The 23,676-nt window shown below is 31.7% G+C and overlaps 2 protein-coding genes across 2 annotated transcripts; both read right to left on the bottom strand.

Annotated features, from left to right (window-relative positions):
- Positions 1–12,339: 12,339 nt before the first annotated feature.
- On the bottom strand, positions 12,340–14,255 carry LOC107482485 (cysteine proteinase inhibitor). The gene is made up of 3 exons (XM_021139659.2): positions 14,093–14,255; positions 13,730–13,928; positions 12,340–12,504 (listed from the first exon to the last, which is right to left on the bottom strand). Exons 1-2 carry the CDS (start codon positions 14,192–14,194, stop codon positions 13,734–13,736), a joined length of 297 nt encoding a protein of 98 aa, XP_020995318.2. The 5' UTR covers positions 14,195–14,255; the 3' UTR covers positions 12,340–12,504; positions 13,730–13,733.
- A 4,974-nt stretch (positions 14,256–19,229) lies between these two features.
- Positions 19,230–22,578, bottom strand: LOC107482357 (uncharacterized). Its single transcript, XM_021139658.2, has 4 exons — positions 22,550–22,578; positions 22,386–22,450; positions 20,417–21,351; positions 19,230–19,350 (listed from the first exon to the last, which is right to left on the bottom strand). The coding sequence occupies exons 1-4, from the start codon at positions 22,576–22,578 to the stop codon at positions 19,345–19,347; spliced, it is 1,035 nt and encodes a 344-aa protein (XP_020995317.2). The 3' UTR covers positions 19,230–19,344.
- Positions 22,579–23,676: the final 1,098 nt, after the last annotated feature.

Genomic DNA, 23,676 nt, shown 5'->3' with positions numbered 1-23,676 from the left:
TACCAGAAATTGTTCTGTAGCCCAGTCAGGCTAAGGCGCTCACTAAAGTAGATCTCTACGAAGAAGACGAGTAGCTAATAAAGTTAGTGAGTATATATAGATATAAGGGTAAAGTATTAAATTGATCTCCTACGTTTGAGTGTAATCATGTTTTGATCTTTAAGGTTTAAAGTGTGTTATTTGAATCTAAAAAAGTTTCATTTAGCTTTAATGTAGTCTCACTCTGAGGTCAAAGTTAAATAATTAACGAAATGTCTTATGTGACAGCAGTGCAAGAATAAAGTTGATAATCTAAAGAATAAGAATAAGTTCTAGAGGTATAAAATCAACAATAGATGTATTAATAAGGAGAATGATAAATAAATGTATTGATGCATTCACGGTTGATTTGGTGCCTCTAGAGCTTGTATTTGTTCTCCAAATCATCGGCATTATTCTTATACTGTTGTCACGTAGGACATTTCGTTAATTATTTAATTTTGATCTCACGGTGGAACTACATTAAAGGTAAATGAAATTTTTTTGTATTCAAATAAAAACTTTAAATGAAATTTTTTTGTATTCAAATAAAAACTTTAAATCTTAAGGATCAAAATAGAATTCATTTTTTTGTATTCAAATAAAAACTTTAAATCTTAAGGATCAAAATAGAATAGAACATTGAAGGTAAATGAAATTTTTTTGTATTCAAATAAAAACTTTAAATCTTAAGGATCAAGAGTAAGAAATTAATTTAGTACTTTACTCTAAAATTAATTTAGTACTAAATATAATTAGTACAAAGATGGTGTTGGTTTGAGATAGGCAAATACAAAGTTCCACCGCTTCATCGCTCCCACTTGGGTTACAAGCCAGCGTCACCAAAGCTCAGCAATTTAAGTTAAGATCTCTATAATATATAAACATTGATGATATCCTTGACAGATACGATGTGAGGCCTTGCCACAACAGATATAGATCTATATATTTATATCTATACTAATATTATACAATCTGGTTATGAGAATTTTAAGAGTTAGCCTCATTTTTTCATCTACTTTTTATTGATGTATTTCGCGTTATTTTAAAAATCGGCTTTTAACTAGCTTTTAATGTAACATGTATTAGTCTCCACCATTTATGTCCTTTGGTGCTCAACCACATTAATGTGTCAGAATATTATCTGCATCTCGATATAGTATGTAATCGGTTTTTCCACAGCCATTTAACAAGATTAAATTCACCGGTTTGTCTTTGCCAGGTATGATTTCTCCTGTGTACATTTTCTGAAGCATATGTTTTAATCACCTCTCTTTGTTTCAACCTCTGTAGTCCTCCTCTGTTGTTGGTTGTAGCTGGTAATGGTTGGGGTTGGCTGGTGGGTGATTCTCATTCTGTGTGTCTCTAAAAACAAATTTAATTATAATAATTCGACGATTTACTTGTAGACATGGGCTCGAGCATGCAACAACTCATTTTGTCTATAACAACTCCACTATCACCGATCAACATGCATTTATACATCCTTAAAGAATCATAACATGATGATTGATAGAGCCCGCTATTAACCAAAATAATGGTCATTATATAATTCAGCTCGAAGACTAATAGGTATATTTCATGGCTATGTCAAGTATTAACATGTGGCTCCCCATTCAGTCTTATTCAAGAAAAGTGTAGTGTTGTAGGTCACTAGGTAACAATTCATTACCATGGATGTACAAGCATAAGCCATCGAAATTTTTAAGTTGTACGGGTTGAGACTCGATCCTGCAACCTTTAAGTGAGTATGGGGATACTATGTCATTTGAGCTATAACTCGTTGGCGTTCAAACGGATTTCTAAACATTACCAATTAGATTAATGTTAGGCTATCATATATAAAATATAATATAATTTATATACTATATAACATTTAATATGTAAATAGAATAGCTAACAGACATTAGATAACTCAGCTTAATGTGGTTTATGAATGCATATCTGCATATTCTTTTCTGATACTTGCATTTCATAGTTTAATTATCACAACTTTTGAATAATTCCATTAACTTCATATGTATGTCATTCCAGTGACGGATCCAGAAAATTTTGATAGTGGGGGCGAAATATATATAACATGATAATAATTTTTATAATAAAAATATTGTGGTTACATAAAAAATTAACTATCAAATTATCTACTATAAATTTATGTATAAATACATATATTGTTTAACTTATTTTTAATATGTATTTTGTATTTCAAAATTTGTATTTTAAGATTTATTTTGTACAAGTGATTATTTTGTATATACATAGGATAATTGTTGTTATAATTATATTTTGCTATTGTAAAATATGATTAAATTTTAAAATATTTAGTTACAAATTAAAATACTAAAATAGTAATTTAAATAGTAATGTATAATTTAAAATTTAATTTTTTATGTTTTATATGTCGTTAAATAATTATTTAAAACTCAACTTTCATACAATTAGCACTTGATGATATTTATAGTTGAAGAAGTTTATTCAATTAGTGAAGTTATTATAAAAAAACTAAAGCTAATTTTAAAAGAAGAAATACAAATGGATAAATAATATTCTTTCGAGTCAATTTTTAAGAAAGAACACCAATCTTATTTAAATTTGAAAATTGATCATTATATTGAACATCTAATATGAAATTCTCAAATTGACTATTAAGTGTCGAAAGTTGAATAAAAAATTATTGTGGGGTCAAATTTAATAATTTAGTGGGGGCAAATAAATATTATTATTATATACTACTCAATAAAATTCCAAATTGTAGTGGGGGCGCTTGCCCCCACACCCGTAAGAATAGATCCGTCCCTGTGTCATTCCATCGGCCGTTGCGATATAATGGACTATAGTGATTTCATGCTCAGCCCAAAAATAGCTAAGTTGCATAGGAGATTCATCTTAGATCAAAGAAGAGCAGTACAACAAGGACCATCATCTGAAAGGATAATCCCATACAGTGAGTTTCTTTAACTCATCGTATTAACATGCATATTTGTTTGGTTAAGTCCGGAAGTTGTGCACATATCATATACTCATTGTAGTCAATGCAAAACATTAACTAAGTCCAAACTTGATACCACTACTCCCTCTTAAGAGTAGTTCTGGCACGGTCGAACAATTGCCATCATCGTCCTAGGCTATGGATAGACCCACCAAATCAGACATCACCAAACACTTTGTTCCATCTAATGCTCATGTGTCAAAACTATCAATTGGTGGCTCGAAAAAGACCCAATCTGCAATCATAGCTTATTCACAAAAGAGCCCACTCTCTAACATAACCAATGGTAACATTCTCTTCTTATTACAAGTATATAAAAGTATAGTATACCACTGCATTGTTTAACTTAACTTGCTATATTTTTCATATGTATTTTATCCTATTCAGTCTACCATAATGGACATGTTAGCCTCAATCGTACTGTGCTAACCATGGATAACAGTAATTCAAAAAATACGAGTAATTACATGAAGGAAAAAGTCTCATAAGGTCAATACATTAACAACCTTTTAGGAAATAACAGTAGGCAATTACCCACTCTAGCCAAGGGACGACGTGGGTAAGTCTTGATGATAAATCAAAACTTTATATTAACATACAATCATGAAATATTCAAAGATACCTCGCGGGACTCCCATGTCATCCAAATCTAATCGCATAGGCCTAAAAGCTCAGTTAACAACACAGTCTATTACAAAGAAAGCCATCAACACAATAAAACAAACCTAAACTATGCAACTGGCATGGTGAGGAATCAAAACTCATAACTTTCCTTTGGAGAACCATCGTCATTGGACATATCTCATTTTAATCGAATAAATCACGATCTCTGAAAGGTTTCGAAGGTTTGCTCCTAAACCCAACTATTAACTAACGATGCTTAGTGAACTTAACAACCATTTATTTGGAACCATGGATTATGTAATATGTCTATTCTTAATTGATTCAAAATACCTACCCCAATTATTGTTTTAGATATTGTCCATGTCAAAACATGCACTTTATTAGTAAACTAATGGTAACTTCAAACTAATGTAGTCATACATGCATTTAATAATACTGAAATAGACTCTGACTACGTAGATAACTCCAACACAGATGACCAGCAATGTAGTATTTTGGAATTCATACATTACTTAATCTGATCCTAACAACAAACAACTTCATTTGTTGATATAAACTTTGGCGGGCCTTTCTGAATAGATCCACACTAATTTTCTCTGGTCGGATTGGAAGAATTGATTCATGAGGAAAGTTACATACATCTCTTAAAAACCCTGCATGTTAGATTTTCAAAATAAATCATTTGGCACTTAATTTTCTCGCTTAAAATATGACAAGCGTCAGTTGAATTTCAGAAACTTGGGATGTTGGTGATATAGTTCATGCAATCCATGCATGTGGGAAGGGGAAAAGTTGGCTAAAGGAAAGAGGAGTTGAATTCTGAGATTTGGTTTTTGCTTCCTAGATGGAAAAGTACAACTGCCCTTCCTTACGCAGGTCCCTATAAGTCTACAAGACCTCTATCATGGAGACCACGACATGGGAAGTTACTTCAGGAAGAATATCCAAAAGTTTAATTCCATGTTTGCGTTTATGTCAATGGCTAAAAAAGTTAATCGTAGAATTAACAATGGCACGACTCCACTAACTTTCTCAATTAGTGGTTAGAACTATCATTCAATTTGAAGCTTGATCTCTACTAACAATGAAAGGCCAAGATTTGCACAATTGTACATTTATGACACAAATAATGAAGTGTCTAATAGGATATTTTCCGTGAGATACACCATTCAAATTGACATACACAATAGATTATGACTTGCAATTCATTTAATATTTATATGACTATACATATTTATTAAGTGTTTTAACTGTATAACACACTGAATGTTTCCAACCATTCTAGATATGGTGAAATAATCAGAAAACTTGAAATTGAAATCGTGTCCGAGCTCACGGAGATGCTGGACATCTGCAACCTCTTGCCAAAAGCTTTTGCTTTGCTCAAGACAGGTTCGATGATAAGGAACCTTCAAAAGTCAAAATGAGGTTGATTAGGAAGTTGGAAAAGGATGGAAAGAGTATATAACTTATCCACTGCATTTGAGGTTGCCATCCTAATAGTAGGTGACATTGACGATTCAATCCTTGATAGAGATATCATTATTCAATCAACATCAAACAAGTTGTAAAGAATAGATGTTCTCCACCCATTGTACTTGGATCTTTGGTACCTCCTGGTATTTCCATATGGGGAGGATGAATTTAGAACAGGTATGGAGACGTCTACTCGATTTGGTTTAAATGGTACAAAGAAATGTAAGATGATAAGTATAAGAGAGTTCTTTCATACTGTATTCAGATGAGATACAATGAGTCCCCAGTCAAGTTAGAATCTAGGAGACTATTCTAACAATCTTTTGTTGATGCGCTACACTATGGTTGAGTTTGAATGCCTTAGTTTCATTAAAAATAACTAACCCAAACTAAGGGTGGACAAGTATAGTGCACTCCATGAGTCATTGGTTAGAGGAGAAGTAAGTGATATTGCAACTGGCTAGAGGATTATAATGCCGAGTAGCTTCACAAACGGTCCTTGGTACATGTTTAACATCTGCAAGGATGGTTTTACAATTTGCAAATATGTAGGTTATTCTAACTTTATAACAATTACATGCAATCTTGAATGGGACAAGATAAAACATTTGTTCAAAGACACAGGGTTAAAAGCACAATACCGTCTCGACATTGTTTCAAGGATTTTTAACATCAAGCTTAGTGAGTTGATAGCTGACTTTAAGCATGATCAATTCTTTGGTAAGATAACAACGTGTAAGTTTAATGAAATTTGTTAAATTACAATTGTGTAAGTATTAATGCCTAACAATCATTCAGTTTATAGATGTCTGCATTGTAGAATTCCAAAAGTGAGGACTTCCACACGCACATATACTACTATTTATGCATCCTCTATACAAGCCCAAGTCACCGGATGAAAGTGACAATCTAATCTCAACTGAGATTCCAGACAAGCTCAAAAGGCCCAAACTCTATGTAGCAGTTGAAAAGTACATGGTCCATGGTCCTTTGGCATGACAAACGGTCGGTGCTTAAAGTTTTATCCAAATCCCTTTATATCAAGGACAATAATCAATGATGGCGGGTTCCCCAAGTACAAGAGAACGGATCATGGTTGGATAATAATAAATAATAATACGATGCTCGATAATTCATATATTGTACCCTATAACCCGACACTATTGCTAAAATATGGCTGCCATATCAATGGTGAGCACACCTGCCAAACCTTTGCAATAAAGTAGTTGTTTAAGTATGTGTACAAGGGAAAGATCGGGTAACTGCTTCTTTTTACCAAACCAATGTAGACAGTGAGTCTGAACAAGTAGTTGATGTAATACGCAACTATTATGATTGTCGATATATCTTAGTGTGTGAGGCATCTTCGCGTACTTTTGGTTATGACATCTGACAAAAGGAACCTTTGGTCATTACGCTACCTTTCCATTTGTCCAATGAACATCCTGTTGTATTTGTGGATTATGAAAACATAGTTGATGTAATAGATAGGGTTGATGGCAAGCTAACAAAGTTATTGACGTGGATGCTTGCAAACATGTTATTTCTCTATGGTCGTACACTTACATACAGCCAATTTCTTAACAACTTTGTATGGAAGGATGACATCTCAATGTGGATGCCAAGGAAACAAGGATTCTCCATTGGTAGGCTTTTGCATGTTTCCCGCGGGAATATTGAAGATTATTACCTACGACTACTGCTTAACATATAAAAGGGTGCCTCAGCTTTGTACATTTGTGTATAGTCAACGGGGTTGTGTATAGTACCTTCAAGGAAGCATGTTAAGCCTTAGGGTTGATATAAGATGATAAGGATTTCATTGATGCTATAATGGAAGAAAGCAAATGGGCCTCTGGGAACTACATTCGTAACCTATTCGTTGTCTTCTTACTGTCTAATAACATTGTAAGACCAGAGATTGTTTGGGAGCAGTGTTACCATGTATTATCTGAGGTCATTTTATTCATTCATAGAAGAAGCATGCAGTGAGTAGGTGTGGTCATCATTAGCATGATTTCTACGGCCAAAATGTTGTACGTATTTTCAAATCTCTAAATGTAACTAATGGATATTGTTGTTCATTCTTTTTGGTGGAATCGAAAGTTTCTCAGGAACAAATTATGAACATGACTCTTGCAAAGATCGAGGACAAACTTCAATCCAATAGAAGATCCCTTAAGAGTTTGACAAGATGTCTTACCCAAGTTTGGACATCGTTGACAGCTTAGAGGATCGTCTTCTGGTAGATGAGCTTAATTTTTATGTTGAAGTTCTAACAGAAGAGATCAACAACAACCTATATAATATGAATACATATAAAAGGAGAGCATTTGACGTCATTATAGATGCAGTTAGTGGTAATGCTAGAGGATTCTTCTTTGTGTATGGTTATGGCGGTACTGGTAAAACATATCTATACAATACTCTATCAGCTGCAATTCAAAGCAAAAAAGACATTGTCCTGAATGTTGCATCCAGTGGGATTGCTTCTATTGCTTCCAAATGGACGCACTCATTCAAAGTTTAAGATACCACTGGAGTTGAATGAGGACTTAATATGTTGCATTAAGCAAGGCACATCTTTGATCAAGTTGGTTTGTAAATCCAAACTTATTATATAGAATGAGGCATCAATGCTCAACAAACTTTGATATAAAGCACTCAACAAATGCTTACGTGACATTCTAGAGGTAAGCTGGTGATACTAGGAGGTGACTTTAGTAGATTCTTCCAATGATTCAAATGAACTCACGTCAGAATATTGTACATTCATCCATCAATGTTTGGTATCTATGGCAACATTATACTGTGTTAACAATGACAATGAACATGCGCTTAACAGTTGGAGCAACTGCTGGAGCTATGGATGATATTGCTCAATTTTCAAAATGGTTATTGGAGATTGGGGATGGCTTGGCTGGGAATTCTATGGATGGGGAGTCAAAGATACATATTCATCCAGACATCTTGATAAATGATTCAATTGATCCCTTTGACCATATGGTTGATTTTGTATACCCTAACCTGTTGGATAAGATTAAGCAGCCATCGTACTTTAAAGACTAATCCATCCTTAGTCCTACATTGGAAGTGGTTAATGAGGTGAATACACTAATAATGAATCGTCTGGAAGGGGAGAAAAATATATTTAAGCTCTGATAGTTTGTGCGTTGAGGAAGGATGGAGTCAAACTCAGACATGATTACACCAAATGTTCTTAGTGCTATTAGTTGCTCTGGTTTGCCATCGCATCAATTGACTATAAAAGTAGGTGTGTCAATCATGCCATTATGCAACATTGTCCAACCCAATGTCCATGTAACGGGACAAGATTACAAGTGCAAAAACCAGGGAATCATGTCATTGAATGCATGACGTTAACGGGAAACAAGGTTGGTCAAGTTGTCATAATATCAGGCATGAACATGATTCCTAACAACCAAGGTCTACCATTTAGGTTTCAATGGAGACAATTCTCCATTATTGTGTCCTTTGAATTGACGATCAATAAGTCTCAATGACAAACATTGCCCACAGATGGGTTGTACTTGCCAAGGCCAGTTTTACCGCACGGTCAACTATATGTTGTGCTATCAAGAGTAAAGTAAAAGAATGGACTCAGAATGTTAATTCAGAACAATGGTTGCACGGTGACAACTTCAACCATTAATGTTGTCTACAGGAAAGTGTTTAAAAATATTAATTAACCAATTATAACAATGATTATTCACATACATGTTAGAGTATATTGGTCAGAAGATTATATTATCATAGTCAGTATCTACCATAACATGTCTTCTTCGTGATACTCCAATCTACATAATAACGGACGAAATTCATAATTCATTATTTGTTCTAGGCTATCACATGTAAAGCAACAACTACATCAGTTGTATTAATTTTCAAAAAATTGATTCTTGACTATTTTTGAAAATCACATACCCTTCTTGTGCCTTGCACGAGGTAATGCACTAGTTTAAAATTTAAAAAAAAATGGTGGTCCATTGTCCACTTAGACTATCGTTGACCAGCGTCTGCGTGTGAACAATAACTTGAGCTGAATTCCGCTTGTTTGCCTAGGCAGGGGCCCATTATTAGGGAGACACATTACGCTGGTGAGCCAACTTGTGAAAGATCACGAGCACACTTTGGTCGAGATAGGCAAATACAAAGTTCTACTACTTTAATGTTCTCGCTCGAGTCACAAGCCAACGTCGCCAAAGCTTAGCAATTTACGTTAAAATCTCTATAATATATAAACAGGGTGATATCTTTAACATATACAATGTAGGACTTCGCCACAACAGATATAAAATTATATATATATATATATATATATGATTATGAGAATCTTAAGTGTCGGCCTCATATTGTTCCGTCTATTTTTTATTAGCGTATTTCGTGTTATTTAAAATATAGGCTTTTAACTAGATTTTAATGTAAAATTTAGGGGCTAACACTTTTATTAAAATCTGGTCAGCACTCAACAAGCAAAAGAAAAGTGAATAATCTAGATCACTAGATGAAATCTCACACCATTAAAAACATCAATAATATGATTAATTTATAGCTATAAATCACAAAATTTACTAGTTTCTAACACTCCTCTAGTATGTAATCAGTTTTTTCACACCCATGTAACAAGAATAAATTCATTGGTTTGTCTTTACCCTGTATGATTGCTCATGTGTGCATTTTCTAGAGCATCTATCTATTCTTATTATATAAAAATTGATACCAATTATTTGTACATTAAATTTAAGTGATGTTTCTTTTTTTAATGATGCCATGTCATCAATTTTGACTACTTGGCAAAATCTTAGAAATTAACCAATCAACTTTTAATAAAATATTAAAAAAATTAAAACCATAACTCTCATGCATAATTAATTAATTAATTAATTAATTACATTATTATTCAATAGAAATATAAAACATTAATTAAATGTAATAAATATCTACATTAAAAGTATCATAATGATAATAATATTATCATAATAAATTTTAAGTTACAAAATATTTAAATTCCATCCTATTTGACCTACTTATATATTATACATAAGACTTTTAACATTATTACTTCATTTCACAATTGATGATTCGCCTATGAAAAATATTTATTATATTTTTAAAACAAATTTACGAGAAAAACTCTTATTAGTTTTACTGTTTATAATTTTTTAAAGTTTTTGTAATACTTTACATATAATTATATTTTAAGATACTTCTAACTATACTTATTTTAATATGTTTTTTAAATCAAAAAATCAATTTTAATCATTTTCCAATACTATTTGAGTTTGTATCACTCAAGACATTATCTGATAAAAGAAAAAAAAAACTCTCAACAATATACTATTATTAAGATATTTATTCCAACAAAAAATACTAAACTTAACCCTTATTACAACAAATCTAACAAGTAATACTACAAAAATTTTATTTATTTAAAATATTATTTATATTACTCATTTATATTTTTTTATTATAAGAATAAACTTCAAGAGATTAAAGAAAAAGAAAAATAAATGAATCCAAGACACATGTTTAAATGAAGAACACAGATATAAGGATGGAACTAAAAAAATAATAAAAAATGTATACAAGTTAACATTTTAGAAAGAACATGTCTTCACAAGAATATATAAAAAAAACAAGTCTAACAACAATCGAAAATAAAAAAAAAGAACAAACACCACATAAGAAGACTAAGTCCATCAATTAAAACAATACAAAAATAAAAAAATAAATAAAAATGTAATTTTATACAACTTTAATATAAAAAATTTTGTATTATAAATTTTTTTAAATAAAAAATACATCTAATTTAATATTAATTTGTATATATTTTAATCAATATATTTTATACTATCATTTAATGTTCTGTATATATCCGATTAACAACTTTACACCGACTATCTCTTTAATAGTACATTGAATCACCTTAATAGATATTGAAAATCAAATTGTTCTGAATATTTTCTTTCTTTGGTTGGAACTCATCATAATTTTCTATAATCAAGAAACATATATATCGTTATACTTATAGAGTACTCTTGTGTTAAGAATTGTATATTAACCTTAGTAATGACAAACATATTAAATTTGCCTATTATAACTAACTTCCTATTGTAAGCATTGTTGGTCTTATTTGTAAATCAATAAAAGACAATCAACCAGCAAGCCAAGATTATGAAAACAGCCATGATAGAGGAATATTCTCCAAAGATCAGATCTATATAACAAAAAAGTTGCTGCACTAATTATCAACCAAAAGAAGAAAAAAATTCCTTATTCAATACTAACGGTCTTAACCAAGATATGTGCAACAACTATTTCAATAAGGGGAAAGTATTCCTCCATGAAGAAGATATCAACATTCTTACATACGAAGATTTCGTCGAAGGAAGAAAGCAAGAAAACAGATTGAAGCTCGAGTTTTATTCCTTGTTCTTGAGTGATTTTTATATTCTCTATTGCCTAGTTTTATTCTTATTGAGAGTGTCAAAATTCAAGAGTTGGATTTCACATAAACAATATTTACTTTTGATTGAGTGTTGTTTGTTCTGTATATACTCGAATTATTCTTTCAACAAATAACATAAATGGCTCGTTTTGGCCCTTAAATTATGTAAACAATAAAGAAATACCATAGAATTAGAAAACTTAGATACTAATCGTTGTTTTAGATTAATTATTTTCACGTTTCATATAAAAATTAACCATAAATTATACGCCACTAATTAAATTTAAATTTAATTTAAAATAAACTGAACTTAATTATTGTCAACAATCAATGGTATAATATAATTACCCTTAATTTAATAAAAACTAATACTAAATTAATTAGGATTAAGTTTCTAAAATTTTGAGATGTGATACTTTCCAATGCTACACGTTTTTAAACTAAGCATTAAACAGAATAGCAAGCGACTTAGATGAATTAAATTCTATAATACTACTTCCTAATACTACCTCCCCCTCTGTTCTCTCGCATTTCCTTTGGGTGAGGTAATGCGATTTTAAAATTGTTATTCATATACTAAAATCGACCACTAATATATTTGTGTATAAATACATGTATGATTTAATTTATTTATATATACTGATAACTAATTTTAATGACTAATTTTAGTACATTTTAGCATAGAATGTCAAATTTTGTGGACTTTGCGTAAGGTTATTTGTTTCATATCAAAATATTACATAAAAGCTCTGGCAGGTAATCATAAGCTGCCAAATGCATACACCGCGCTCACTGTTATGAATTATGACTTCAAATATTACATCGAGGTAAAATAGGTGTCAATGTGTATCATTTATTTTATACATAACACGCTTTGATATCTTGATATTTTCAACTTGTAGCCAAGGTAGTCATCAGCTTCAATAACCTGAAAATTCAAGGAAGAAATTTAAAAACCCCAGGTGAGCCAGCCAGCTACAACCTAAGTGTAAAACTAGATTTGAAATTGTCTCATTCATTTGAGGGAGATTTGAAAACACAATGAAAGTTTAACTGACTGCTAAAGCTAATCACTGATAAAGTCAAAAACTTGCTGGACTAAGTAAGATCCATAAACATGTCTATAAATAAGAAAAATTCTTATTTATTTAAAAAAATCCCAATAGTGAGGCAACATTTTCTCTTTTCCCCCTTAAAGAAAGATGAAAATAAAAGAAAAAAAATTGGTGAGATATTTTGAGAGGGGGTAAGCTTGGCTGTGATGTCTTTGCACATGAACTCGTACTCTCACAAGGTAATACCTCTTTTCTCAAAGCACATTATTATAGATGTTTTGGACCTTAGAGTCGTGGGTCGAGGCTCTGAATAGCCCTATCTTAAGGAGCTCTACATCAAAAGGCTCAAGTTGAGTAAAGTTTCACTTTGATACTTGAGTTTAGAAGCACCATCACGTGGGTTTCTGAAGATTTCAAAAGTTGTTCACTTTGTAAGCTATGTTAGTCTTGCTATTAGATGGATCTACTAATGCATCATGACTATGTCAGCAAATTCATAACGAATATTAAAATGACAATGAGAGTTTAATCTTACGGATTCAAAGGAACCTTTACTTGACATAAAGCACAACAACCCCGTTTCCCTTCAACTAGAAAGAAATTAAACTCACACTCTAGCTTCTAGTTCAGATTTTAAGGCAGCAATATGATGGAATCCATCAAAAGCAGAAGCATTACAATTAATGACATGATAAAGCCCTGCATTCGACCAGAAACTAATTGTAAACCAATCCTGCTACGTTACCAACAGCATTTCTGCCAACTTCTACCAACTCTTGTTTATGACTGTATTTAATAGAAGTGTCTTTGTGGTTGTGTCTATTGGAAGTGTCTTTATATATGTATCTCCTGAATGTGTCTCCTTAAATATGTGTTTAAAATATAATAATTAATTATTGTTGGCAATAAATTAGCAGATAATATATTGGTACACGATACTTTTCCAATTGTAAACTTAACATCGTTGTCTCTCTGAATCTTTCTGTTTCATTCCAAACTTTGTTTCCAAACTAATTGCAAACATAATAATACGCACTTTTAATTGTTACTTGAAAAGAAAATTGCAGGCAGGAGGAATCATGTAGTGCAATAAAATACCTGGTTAAGCATTGGAGCCATCACCAGCAAGCTTGAACTCCTGAACCTCCTTGAAGTTCATCCATGGCTTTTCCCAAACCTTGGCTTCATAAACATTCTTACTATCACCACTTGCTGCCTCCAAAGTGATGTGGTGCAAGGTCCCAGCAACAACTTGCTGCTTAGCACTTATAACCCTCTTAAACTCAAGAAGGGCATTCTGCATGATCATTCCCAATTTAATTCGTCACATTAGATAAAAATCCAAAACAACCACCCAAATTATTTTAAAATTAAATCAAAATCGAACACTAATCATGATCAATCACACAAAACGAACCAAAACCAAAGCGAAAGCGATCTTCGCAAGAGAGAGAAAGAAACCTGTTTCTTGTTGTGTTCATCAACAGCAAAGCGAGCAAGACTATCGATCTCGAGGCTGTTCTCGTTTCCAGCTACTTCGCGAGGTGCACCCACTGCTGCCATTACGCTTCTTTCTCTCTGCTTTCTGAATTTAGGGCCTTGGGCTTCTCTTTTTATTTGGATCTGGCTGTGGGCCCCAACAACATTGAGCATCGATTCTGCTGCACGATTTTTTTTTTTAAATTATTAGTGACACTCAGAATCCAAAATTTTTAAGTAGAGAGAAAAAAATATGTCATTTAAATTATAATTTGTTAATCAATTTGGGTTGGTCGTGTGATTAATTTATTGGTTTATTCGTCCGTTTAAGAAAATGTATTGGTCAGTGATAAACTCTTAAATAAAATTTAGATTCACGACGAATTAATCTTTAATTTGTCGAGTTGTGAGGTACTATAAATAACAAAAAAATTATAATTCGTTGACTTTTATTATAGGATTAATAGAAGTATCTGAATTTATTATTTCTAATAAATAATTAACTATTAATATTTAAAAATATATTTTTATATTTTTTATTGTAAATTGGATTCTCGATTATGGGTTGACCTTTATTTTGTTGAAATTAATGTGGACTGTGTGTAGTGGATAACAATTTCTCCATATTGTTTTGAATTTGATTTCTCATTCGAATATATCCTTTCCTTAATTCTTAAGCATTGTAAATTCGATACAGATTAAGGGGTTAAGATTTTCACACAACTAAGGAAGAAAAATATTTTCTTAGCAGCTAAGGATCTACCCGGAATATTACATCGACTAAATAGTCAAAACAATCTTTCAAATTTTGTTTATTCGTTATTAAATTTTTTAGATATTGCCTCTATTAGTATTAAACTAATTATAAATATAAAAAATTAATCATTAAATAATATGTATTTATATATTTATAGGTATAATTTCATATACTCTTTTAAATAAAAAAAATNATCTATCATAAAAGAATAATAAGATTTGTTATAGTAGAATAATCAAAAGGTTTTATATTAAGTGAATTTTAGTATAATTATTCACCATTATGATATAATAGTATGATAATTATGCAAGTAAATGAACTTTTAAAGTATAATTCATGTCTTGCTATTGTAATATGCATGTGGAGTGAGTAAAATATAATTCCATGTCAAATAAGACTGTAAATGAATATTTGTAAAAGATACTTTAATACTTAAATTAGTAAGTATTTAAGAGGTATAAGATTAGATGTAATTTTATAAATATAGAATTTATAGGTAGAATTGATGTTACGATGGTTGCTCATTAAGTCAGAATAATAGTTTAATGGTTATTAATGGCTAAGAGAAGAGGGGTTGAATTTTAGCCCTCTTTTTTTAAATGTTATTTTCTGCTTTTTAGAATAGCTCCAGGAGATATTTCTGTTTTTTGTCTCATAACTAGTCAAGTCAAGAGACATTTTCTTTTTGTCTCGTAACCGGTTAGGAGATATTTTTCAATTTTATCTCCTACAAACACAAACAGAAAAGGAGTAGAAGAGAAAGAGAGAATCACACCCAAAAGTATCCTGGTTCAGCTGCTAAGTGTAATGCAGCCTACGTCCAGTCTCCATCACAACAGTAACGGAATTTCACTATAATCAAACTTGATTACAGACACCAATTTCTCCCTAAGAACTACCCTTCCTATCCGAGACAAGTCCAAAATCTATCCCCAATCCTGAACTTAACTTGGTCACCTACCAAGCTTTCAACTGCAAAGTGCTAACTCAACTTGCAAGGGAATCCCCTCAGGATCATAATAACAAAACAGAAATACATACAAAGAATTTCTGAGATAATAATGGCTTTTTCTTTAACTCTCTGCCTTTTTCCACTCATTGGCTTTTTCTTACAAAACCTCACATTTTGCCTTTTACCAATGAAACACAGACAGACTCACTGAGAAAAAGAAATATTCAATGAAAGACATGAAGGAGAAGAATAAACAACTCCAAGAGTTATGGGAACCCGAACGTGTGCTTTCACTCCTTGTCTCAAGTCTTGGTTGTTCACCCTTATTATAGAAGGGGAAGCCTCCAAGGTTGAAACGGTTGAACCGAGCCAACTTCTTCTTCTTCATGCAACAAACTGATTCGGCCAAAGAGAGAGGAGAGAAAACCAAATGTGTAAAACCCAACATGCAATTACCTCTATGTAATCCCTTCACACCAATCTTCATCAATCTGGGTCTTCCATCTTGACTTGCTCCCCAAGAAGGATTTCTAGCCCTTGATGAGTCCTTGATGCTTGACAGCTCCTCCTGCTCTAATCTTCTACCTCTTCCTCCGCGTAGCTACAGTAGCTACCTCCTGTGGTGGTTGATCAAAAGTAGAGACGAGCCATGCTTCAAGAGATTTTCTTCCTCTGACCGAAATAGATCTCTTCCATTTTCGGGTATGGAGAGCTTGAGATTACTTCACCACATCTTACCTTTTGTGGTAAAGATCTCAGCCACACCATACTTCAGATTTTCTTTTTCTTGATGCCATTATCACTATGGCTTCTTCTTTGTGCCTAGCTTCAACTTCTACAGTGTCATAATTCTGATAACTTGCTTCCTCTTCTTTTCTATGACATGACCGAAAGTGATGAGAGAAGAGAGAGAATGCTTTCAAAGAAAATAAAGAAGGAAATTAAAATCAATTACACTCAATTAAAACCAACTTTTCTCTTTCATGCTTTGTAACGTGTAAAAATTAAATACCATCAAATCAATTGCATTTTCTCTCTCATGTTACCAATGTCTGCATTAACTCTATTTAATCAAATTTTGAATTCCATCAAATGAAGAATGTGAAATCCGTGGAAGTATGCATCAAATCCATTAAATCAAAATTTGAATTCCACCGAAGTGAATGGAACCGAACCATGTTTCATCCAAAATGAACCCTTTGTTTTGTGATCAACTTATAATTTTCTTGGGCCACTTTCTCCATCATTTGTTTTTATCAAAATGGACCCGAGGTTTGGGCTTTTCTTTATTTCAAAATTCAGCCACTTTGTGTTTGAATTAATTTGCTAAAATAATATTTTAACCAAAATGGACTACTGTACTATTTTTGGCCGAATCAACATAATAATAATTCAGCCATAATGATCAAAATTCAACCATTTGATATATTTAATTTGCACAAGACTAAATTAATTCATTAATCAAAGTGAACTTGATTTGCTTTTTGGCCCAATATGAAACTAAATTGTTTGCCTGCACACTTGAACAAATATATCAAACAACCCATTGGAAGCAATTAGCAAATTAATAATTTTTAATTAATATTTTAATAATGTTTGATCATCATAATAATTCAAGTTTTTCAAATTCAACATAGTTATTAAAATTGTTCGCTACAAACTTAAAGTTAAGACAAATAAAGTCGAATTATGACTCATAATGTACAATAAAGACCGAACTATGAGATAGTAGATCACAACTCTAAAACTTTGTTTGTCGATCATATGATCCAGGCTAAATTTAAAAAATAAATGAGTTATAACTCGATTAAAAGATAAATAAATAATGATATGGTAATCCCCCAACTTATTTAGGTTCTTATGTATGTCAATACTTATAAAAAATAAAAAATAAATAATTCTGCAATGAGTTTTATCTGCTCAAATTAACTATGAGATAGATATTTCGTCAATTTATAATAAGATATCAATAATTATTTTTCACTCAAAATCTTTAATTTATAAATATTGGCGTAACCAAAAGATGTTGTGAAATAAACTATATAAATTTAATAATAAACATGTATAAATTGTAGAACAAAATAAATAAACCGATCACCCATATACCAATAGTAAAATTTTAAATTAAAAAATTCTAAATTAACATAAAAGTGCATAAAATTTTTATAATAAGATTTATCGTTAATAAATACAAGCATGATTGTACATGGATGACTTCAATCTATCATTTTGTTTTGTTTTCATTTAATTTCAAATGCTATATTAGATAAATGGAATTATAATTCAATGAAAAGACATTGAAATATAATGATTATAAACTACCATATTTAGTGACTTTTGCTTCAATTCATTTTCAACAAAAATACTCTCAAATTATACAAAAAATAAATATCTTTAAATTATTTAAAAAATAACAAAAATACACATCTCTAAACTAAGAAGTTCTATGTTAAAAAGAAAGATAGTGAAAAAAATTATTTTTTTTATGTAGTAAGTAAAATTATGATATTTAAGTCATATCACATTATTTTATTAATAGTGCAAATTTCTGAAAACATTGAGACATTTTTAACACATTTTTAGATTATTTTTTATAATATTTTTATCGATATCAACATTAAAAAATAGAAGCCACTCAGATAAAGACGTTTAAAATGTCTTTTTTTAAGATATTTTTTAGTAACTAAAATTTAACTCAATGATTAAATTAGGTTATTTTTGTTAAAATTATGCCATACAAATTAAATTGACCGAAAAAATAGTGAATCAAATTTTGAATTTGTCTAAATTAATATTATTTTTTATAGAAAATGACTACAATACCTTTATTATAGAATATATATATATATAATAAGAGTATTTTACTCATTTTTTATAAAAAATAATATTAATTTAGACCGGTTCAAGATTTGATTCATTATTTTTTCGGTTAAATTAATTTGTCTACCCTAATTTTGATAAAAATAACAAGGCTTAATCGATTATATGTGTTAAATTTTAATTAATAAAAAATATATTTAAAAAAAGACGTTTTAGACGTTTTTATTTGAGTGACTTCCTTAAAAAATACGTGCATGTTTTCGTAGTTTACCTATAAAGAATTAAAAAAACATTAGAGCCGTCCGTTTCTTATTAGTGTAAAGCATATTTGTTAGCGCGATGAATCATTCTTTATTCATCCTCAATTACACAAAAGACGAAGGAATTCATTCTCCACAAATCCAAATCATATAAACTCCATTATTGGCAGCGGGATAAAGCGACAAAACGAGAATCATCCCTGATATACCACTTGCTTTTGTATTTGATCATCCCAAGCTACAACTATTATATATATCCACAATGAATATTAACACAACAGTCAAATTCTTACGTCAAAATTTGACATGTTTGCTAATTAAACAACCATCAGGACTAAGAAGTAATGCCTTGAATTATACTCAAGGTCTCTTCTCAATTTTAATTTTTAGTGGAACTAAGTTTTCTAAATTAAACAACCGCTGATTACTTGATGCAAATTGTTCTTCAATCCTGCACCAAGAAATATTGAGGAATTAACTTTATGGCACAAGCAAACACACTAAGGGAACACATAACACAAATTGTTGAGGTATCTTATGTTATATTGGAATTTATATCTGAGAAAGAATTGGATACCAAGATTGGTGCATGAAATTCAAAAGAATATTTAAATACTAAAGCCAAAAATTTCATCTTGTAGTAAAGAAGGCATTTTTATTTAGTGGCAATACAACTCATGAATATTAACATGCATAGTATATTTAAAATTCAAGTTAAAACGGTTTTCGCATAGTCATTTATCCTAAATTAAAAAAAAGTAAAAATAAAATTGGGGAATAATAATAAAAAAATAACTCATAACCGATCAATCTGAATTTTGTTATTACATTTTTTGTAATTTTTAATATAATTTTTAGATTTTTTTATATTTATAGTTGATTATTATTGTTCCTCTCTAATAATTAACATATCATGGAAAAAAATTCACATACAAAAATCAATAACCAATACATTTAGAATGCAATCATGCATTGTTTTTAAGGTAAAAACTCAAGTGCAGGTAACTTAGTTGAGAATCTTTAGTTAAATAATAATTTAGTCAATTTTATTAAGTTATTTAATAATTTTTAGAGTAAATGTTCTTTCTAGTCTCTAATTATTTGTTTATAAATTTTGTATCTTCTAACAAATATAAAAACTTAAATTGGTCCTTATCTACTTTGATATACGTACATTTTAGTCTCTACAACTAGTTTTAAACAGATCACTTGCTGATGTATCAGTAATTTGTCCCTACAATAATGAAGAAATTGACCAAGAAAGTGACTAACACGTTAGCAAGTGATCTATTCAAAACTTGTTGCAGAGACTAAAACGTACGTATATCAAAGTAGATAAGAATTAATTTGAGTTTTTATATTTGTTGGAGGATGCGAAGTTCATGGAGCAAATGATTAAGGACCGAAAGCATTTACTCTAATTTTTAAATGAGATAGTGTTCAGCTTTCTTGAAACTAGGAAAAATGAAAAATCGAAAGTGATGAGGAAGATATATTGAGAAAAGAAGTTGAAGAACCTTATTGTCATCATCACCATCACAATCCTTTTTCTTCTTCAATTTCGTAGTACCACCGACTTTGCTGATGGGCAACTTCATTGCACCAAACGGCGTGTCAACATCAACATTTCCTTTTATGGTGTAGCCAGTTCCCCTTCCTCTAATCATATCCCAAACTGCAGATCCAAAATCCTTAGGCCTAAAGGTCACTGGAATATCAATGAAGTTGATTCCACCTTTCTCAATCGTTGCGGATTTCGGTAGCTCTGCACCTCCAATGTTCACATCACCAAGCCACACCTCATATTCAAGCGCATTGACGTTGAGATCAAAGTCATTCTTATTCTCTATTTTCATGTGAAGAATAGCAACCGTCTCTTCAGTAGAGAATCTCTCGAACTGAATCTTCTCAACATTGACATCCGGCTTGTACGGAATTGGAATTTCTCCAGTTTTCTCCATAGGCAAGGTTAGCCTTCCCAAAATAGGAACATCAAAAATTAGGTCAACCATCACCCTATATGGAAGAATGCTTCCGGGTTGAATATCATGATAAGTGTTTTTGATATCTGCATATGCCAAAGTGACAGGAACTTGTATGGTCTCTTCTCCATGTGAATGTATTGTACCTGCATCTGGTATCAATCCTGAAACTAATTTTCTCTCACCGCTCTCGATCGAATAGTTTATGTCTATTAGAGGGATTGGCACTGGGTTTGGGTTCTTTATCACCAAATCAAGAACAAGGTCTGCCTTGTCAACATTGATGGATGAAATGTGTACTGCGGCCACGTCAGCAGTTGGTTTCCCGAACCCAACTACCTCCTCGATCTTCTCCCCAACGTCATGAATGAAATCCTTCACCGCATGAAAAAATCCACTCTTTTCATCTTCTTGTTTCTCATTCTCATTTTTATTTTCATTTTCATCCTTATCCACCATTTTTGGTTTATCTAAATAACAAAAGATAAATGCCTTTGAGATTAATACTGAAAACTATTGAAACTGTTATTCCATCAATGGCCCAAATTTTGTAAAGTGACCAACGGTATGTGTTTAACAGTTAGAGTAGTTGCAATTGGTTATTAGAATGACTACAATGACGGAGGCGTGGTACGTTTATGGATGACAGCATCACTAAAATAAGGCAACAACAATCATGTTGTTTTATCAAAATGAGTTTTCCCAAAAGATCTTTTAATACTTTGGTATCACAATGACAACTTTTATTATTGATAGTGGAAATTGTTTGTATGATTTTTTTTTTTGAGTTAAATGTGAGAGTGGTCCTGAACTTGTACTCGAGCTTTAAAGTCGTCTTTAAACTTGTATTGGACTCAATATTGTTCTCGAATTTAACAAAGGTGACTCACGGTCTCCCTGAAGTATTTTCTAGAGAATATTCCCAAATAGCGTGATGACGTGTATGGAGAGACGCCACGTTGGAATGGTAACGGCTATCTAACGTGGCTATTATCATTTTTTAACTCAATTTAGTCCTTAAATTATTTTATAACCTTAATTTTCAATTTATTATTAGAAACCACTCTCTTTCTTCTTCTTTGCTCTCCTTCGTCTTCTCTGCCATTGTTGAGCCAGACACCATCAAAAGGCAACACAGAGCATTTAACTTACAATCCAAAACACATACACCTGACACATGGATCTAAGAAAGCATAAAATTCAATGTCTAAAACCAAAATGTCTCAACAGAAAATAGCGAATAGTCATTTCTTGAATTTTCTTGGTGGTTTGAACAAGGGCAGTAAGCCAACATGGTTCCTGAATTTCATTGTATTCTGGGCTATCATCCTCATGATATACATTCTAACCTCCTCGAGTAGTGTGATAATTGGTTTGCCCTTTGCTTCCTTGATTCTGGCATTGAATACTTTGCAAGCATTATTACATATGTTGTCACATTTTGGTTGGGTAGGAAAGAAGGCCCGACTCCATGCATCTCTTCTCCATTTGGAAAGGTACTCACATGCTTCCTTCTTAGCTCTCTGAATTTTCATCATTCCCTCAACGAATCCCTCTTGAGTAGTAGATCTTGCACACAAAACCACTGAAATTAATAACTTACAATATCGGGACCCAAAATGATCCCTCACCTTACATAAGTGACATCAAAATAGTCCCTACACATACATAAGTGACATCAAATTAACCTTGCACATGTATAAGTGACAACAAATTTATCCCCACGATTTATTAAGTTCTACTCCTATCCCATTCTATCAATACAGGCAACAACAATGTGTGAAACAAACCAGTAGATATAGAAACAGAATCATGAAAGCAAAACATGGCTACAAAAAATACATCAACCTAAAGAGTTCAACCCTTACTAAAATACAATAATCAGTATATAGCAAAGATATCGTTACCTTCTGCATGTCTAAAATGAAACACCATCCATTTTGGGTGTAGCTCCCTAGATCCTCATGCAGTAGCTCAAGGAACCACCTCCAATTATCTGTGTTCTCCACTGGTACAATGGCATATACAATTATGTAAATGTGATTTGGTGTTGGAGTTCATTTGAAAATTGGGGTTGATTTAGTGGTTGCAGCTGATACTTGAGTATAGTCCATGTCTTGGTTGGGTGGGACAGGGATAGCAGCCATAGAAATTGGGTTCGAAATGGTAGAGGTTGCCTTTTGGGTGGGTTCGATAGTTTTAGGGTGGTTGATACATGGGCTTGGAACTAGGTTGATACATGGCAATTCAACAATGGCAGAGAAGACGAAGGAGAACAGAGAAGAAGAAACATAGTGGTTTCTAATAATAAATTGGGGATTATGGTTATAAAATAATTCAGGGACTAAATTGAGTTAAAAAATGATAACACCCACGTCAGATAGCCATTACCATTCCAACATGGCGCCTCTTCATACACGTCAGCGTGCCGTTTAGGAATATTTCCCGAAAAATGCTTTAGAGATGACCATGAGCCACCTGTGTTAAATTCGGGGACAAAATTGGGGCCAATGCAAGTTTAGAAACGACTTTGAGGCTCGAGTGCAAGTTCATGGACCACTTTGAAATTTAACTCTTTTTTTTTTAATGCTTTAGGGACTAATTTGTAGGCAAATTCAAAGTGTAGAGTAGTGAAATATGTCCAAATAAAAGGGTTACAAGAAAAGGGAAAAAGCATTAGTTATGACACTTTACACCTACTGCCATAAAAATGATAAAATATTTTTTCATAAAAATCTTATTTAAAAATGTGACTTATTTATTTAACTACATGTTTAATAAAGATAACACTTTTA

Source organism: Arachis duranensis, chromosome 4 (genome assembly GCF_000817695.3).
Source record: "Arachis duranensis cultivar V14167 chromosome 4, aradu.V14167.gnm2.J7QH, whole genome shotgun sequence".
NCBI classification, from domain to species: Eukaryota; Viridiplantae; Streptophyta; class Magnoliopsida; order Fabales; family Fabaceae; genus Arachis; species Arachis duranensis.
This window is presented reverse-complemented; position numbering and strand designations above follow the sequence as displayed.